We start from the raw sequence: 4,463 nt of genomic DNA on the forward strand, positions 1-4,463 counted from the left end.
GGATGGATGGATGGACCAAGAGATGAGATGGATGGATGGGTGTATGGGGACGGACGGCTGGATGGGTGGATGTGTATGGGGAAGGACGGATGGATGGACAGACAGACAGATGAGATGGATGGGTGTGTATGGAGAAGGATGGATGGACAGATCAGATGAGATGGATGGATGGGCGTGTATGGGGAAGGAAGGATGGATAGATGAGATGAGATGAGATGGATGGATGGGCGTGTATGGGGACAGACGGATGGACAGACAGATGAGATGAATGGGTGTGTATGGAGGAGGATGGATGGATAGATGAGATGAGATGGATGGATGGGTGTGTATGGGGACGGAGAGATGGATGGACAGACAGATGAGATGGATGGGTGTGTATGGGGAAGGATGGATGGATAGACAGATGAGGTAGATCAATGTGTGTGTATGGGGAAGCATGGATGGATGTATTCTCTCTTTTTCTCTCTCAGACGCTTAAAACCACAGAATTGTTCTGGGGGCAAACAGGAGAGACCCCTACCCCTACCCCAAATATCTGGGCCCCCTGGAATCTTAGTGCTCATTTATGAGTGAGCAGGCGCCACCTAGAAGCCAGCCAGGTACATTGCAGCTGTCCAGAGTGCGGGGGGGCTCACCTGAGAACCCATGGACAGGTTGCGGAGACTGAAAGATAGATGGGGGAGGGGAATGGGTTAATCAGCTGGGACGGGAATGGAGACCCTGCTCTTTAGAGACCCCTTCCCTCTGTGCCATTATCCCCATGATCCATCCTCTCCATTCCACAGTTCCCATCCCTTATACCCGTCCTCCTCCCTTTCATCTGCCCATAGCTCCCTCCCCCACACCATCCTCTTACATCCCCCTCCCCTGCTTTCCCCCTCTGTAGATCCCCCTCCCGACCCCTCCCTCACTCCCTTCCAGCACCCCCTCCAGCTCCACCCCTACAGCCCCCCATCCTGATCCCACGAGCCCCTATATCCCCCTCTTCTCCCTATTTCCCTGCATACCCAACCCCTCCCCCTTCCCAGGGTGGGGGCACCCCCTCACCGGTTGCCAGAATGGGAACATGGGTTGATCCGGCCCCTGGGTGGGGAGGTGTGGTTGGGACTGGCTGGGGAAGAAGGGCCTCGGCTGATTGTCTGGTGGGAAAGAAAAATTAGGGTTCATGAGCACTTCCCCTTTGAGGTTGGGATTTTTCACTGCCAGACGCTATTCCCACCAAGCTGCATCCTCTTAGCCATCCCTGATACACTCCCACTTATTCACTGCCCTTGTGAACGCTTTCTCTTTAAGGGCGGAGTTTCTCTCTGCTAGAGTTGATGCCTCATGGAAACTTCCCCTTTAAGAGCAGTGTCTCACTGCCAGACTATCGCTCATGGACACTTTCCCTTTAAGAGCAGAGTTCTTCACTGCCAGACTTTGGTCTTCATGAACACTTTTCCTTTCACTTTCTCTTAAAGGGGAGTTTCTCGATGTCAAACCCGGGGACCCATTCTGAACTGTGGACCTTCCCCTTTAAGGGTGAAGTTTCTCACTGCCTGATGCCAAATGTCATCCACACTTTTCCTTCAAGTGGCTCTTAAAGGGAAGTTTCTTAGTATTGGTCTCTGTCCCTCATCCTGTATTAATGGTAGTGAAAAGCTGCCACCTTGTGGTGAAAAAGGGTACCACAATGGGGGGTGGGGGTAACATCCCATCTAAGGTCTGACCCCCTCCTCCTGGAATGCCCCCTCAGTCCTCCAGCCCGGCCTCGCCTTGCCTCCCCTCCTCCTGGATCTGCCCCATGGTACCTGGGTGTCTCAACTGTGATGGGATTGTCTTGGGGAAGCCAAATTCTCCATTATTGGGTCCTTCTGCTCCCTTGAAAGAGAAGAGAGAATCACATGGATCCTGGATGCTCAGTATCACTAGATTCCTACAGATATAATTTACAGGGACCCTTTGCCCGGCACTGAGATGTGGCCCTTCTGGGGTGGGGTATGGGAGCTGTTCATATGGGAACCCCTCGCCCAGTGCAGAGACGGGGCCCCTGTAGTGAGAGGAACAGGGGCTGGTTCTATGGGAACCCCTCACCTGGCACCGAGATGCGGCCCCTCTGGGGTGGAGCGCACAGGCTGCGTAACAGCCACAAAGCAGTACTGCCTGGAGATTGCTTGCCCAGTGTTGACGTGTAGCTAGCCCTGGGCATTAGGGCTAGCCCTGGGCATTAGGGCTAGCACTGACTGCAAGGGGTGGTGCCCCCACCCGGCTCCCTGCGGCACTGCGCCCCCTGATCCCATACTTGGGCGCTGGTGCCAGCACTGACTGCGAAAGGAGAACACGTGCACCCCTTGCTGCCCCCTGGGTCTCCCACCCAAGCCCCAACCCAGATGTGACCCTGCTTAGCAGGCAAATGCTGAGCCCACCCCAGGGAGGGAGCGATGGCAGACATTTACCTGCCTGGGACCCATGCTGACATTGCAGGGCGGAGGGGTACCAGGTCCTTGCTGATGCTCCGTTTGCCTTATGTTTCTCTGGAGCACAGCTTCTGAGGGACATAAAGACACCCCCACTGGGTCACTGCCAGCTTACGGGGAGCCCGTGCACCCCTCTCCCCTTCTACCCCCTTTCTCTGAACATCCCAGAACCCCTCAGGCAGGGAAATTAGCCACAACAGCCAGCTCAGGAAGTCTCACCACTCTGGAGGCAGGACTTCCTGTATTGACATTTCCTGTCCTGCTACACTGGAGGCAGGATTTTCTGTCATGTCACTCTGGAGGCGGGACTTCCTCCATTTTCACCATTTAGCCTATTCTGCTACACTGGAAACACAACTTCCTGCCCAGTAAGTCCGGAGGCAGGACTTCCCCTAATGCCACCATTTTGGGTGGATCTTCCTGTCCTGTGACACTGGAAGAAGCACTCATGCCTTGCCACACTGGAGACGAATCTTCCCCCACAGCCACCTTTTTGGGTGGGACTTCCTATGTCGCCTCGTGCCACATCAGAGACAGGACTTCTGGGGTTGCCACTCTTGAGGTGGGACTTCCTGCTTTGTTACATCAGAGATGAGACTTCTCACAGTCATAGCCGACATGGAAGTCCATCTATGGACCTGCTGGAGGCGGGAATTCCTGCCCTTTTATCTTGGAGGTGGGATTTCCTGTCATGACACCAGAGTAGACTCCCTCGATACCCAGAATTTTCCCAGCTGGTGCCTGATGCAGATGGCTTGGCAGGGGGATGGGAACCCCACTTACCGTTTTCTCTGGATGGACGATCCTCATAGCGAAGTGTCTGGAATTGCTCTGAGACCCGGAGGGAAGATGGAGGAAAGGTGTGGCGATGGGAGCTCTCAGCCGCAGCAGGTGTAGGGACGCTTACTGATGGTCTGGACTCATCGCTGGGAGAACTGGCCATCATCATCTGGGGTGACAATTTGGGGGTCAGGTCTGGATAGATAGATAGATAGATGGGTGTGTATGGGGATATCTATCTATCCACATACACACCCATCTATCCGTCTATTTATCCCCTTACACACCCATCTATTTATCCATCTATCTATATAGATGGATGGATGGATGTGCCTGGAGATAGATAGATAGATGGATGGATGATGGGGTGTATGGGGGATAGATAGATTAGACAGACAGACAGATGTGTATGGAGATAGTGAGATAGTCTGATTTCTCTTCTGATGCAGCACTACCCCCTTGTGGCAGCTGGTGAGAATAGCAGGGATTGAATTGCTTAAATCCTGTGTTGGGAGATGGGAGATTTATTCTCGGCCCCTGGGTCTGGCTTGGAATTGGGGCTATTTCAGCCCTGGATGTCATATTCTGCTAGAATGGTGTTGCCATCTAGTGGCCAGATGTGGTGCTGCAGAGGATGGAATCAGAACCACAGCCGGCTGTGCCTTACCAGCACATCCTGCACCTGACGCACAGCCAGCACGATCCGGGACTTGTGGCAGGAAAAAATCTTCTCTGTCTTGTTGCTGCAGTCTGCAGGAGAAAGACAGGAGGGGTGAGGGATTCCACTGCAGTACGGCGCCACCTAGTGCTGGGGCATTGGGGTCAGCACAGACTGCCAGGGGAGAGCGCCCCATATAGAGCCGCTGACCCACTCTGTGCAGCCTGGTACCCCCTACTGAGCCCCTGACCCACTCCTGCAGCACAGCGCCCCCGTCAGCACTGACCGCACGGGAATGGACTTTACCTTTAAAAGTGGGTCTTTGCCAGCTGTCATTGTGCCAACATCTCTTCATTAACTCTTTCATGTCCTCCAGGCCCTCCACTCCTGTGACCTCCTCCAGCTCCTCCATGTCGGGTCTCTGACCCCGGGGGATGTGCATTCGGAGCAGGGAGCTCATGCATTTTGGGGGGAGATCTGGACCAAGACGACATGGGGAACATAAGGGTCATACATAAACATTGCCCCCCTGTGGGGAGTCAGAGACATAACAGCCATGCACAGACACT

The 4,463-nt window shown here is 54.2% G+C and overlaps 1 protein-coding gene across 2 annotated transcripts in view; it reads right to left on the reverse strand.

The window, feature by feature from the left end:
* The window catches only part of LOC112125292 (receptor-interacting serine/threonine-protein kinase 3-like), a 12,192-nt gene that overhangs the window by 4,252 nt on the left and 3,477 nt on the right, over positions 1–4,463 (reverse strand). For both annotated transcript variants that reach the window (XR_003370192.2, XM_029913480.1), the window contains exons 5-11: positions 4,201–4,371; positions 3,904–3,986; positions 3,240–3,405; positions 2,436–2,527; positions 1,791–1,860; positions 1,048–1,139; positions 636–663 (exon numbers count right to left, since the gene is read on the reverse strand). Coding sequence is in view for 1 of the 2 variants with exons in the window: in XM_029913480.1 (XP_029769340.1) it covers positions 636–663; positions 1,048–1,139; positions 1,791–1,860; positions 2,436–2,527; positions 3,240–3,405; positions 3,904–3,986; positions 4,201–4,371 (702 nt within the window). In the remaining variant the exon portion in view is untranslated. The remainder of the gene's footprint in view (positions 1–635; positions 664–1,047; positions 1,140–1,790; positions 1,861–2,435; positions 2,528–3,239; positions 3,406–3,903; positions 3,987–4,200; positions 4,372–4,463) is intronic.

Source organism: Terrapene carolina, unplaced genomic scaffold (assembly GCF_002925995.2).
Source record: "Terrapene carolina triunguis isolate 2854851 unplaced genomic scaffold, T_m_triunguis-2.0 Scaffold665, whole genome shotgun sequence".
Classification (NCBI taxonomy): domain Eukaryota; kingdom Metazoa; phylum Chordata; order Testudines; family Emydidae; genus Terrapene; species Terrapene triunguis.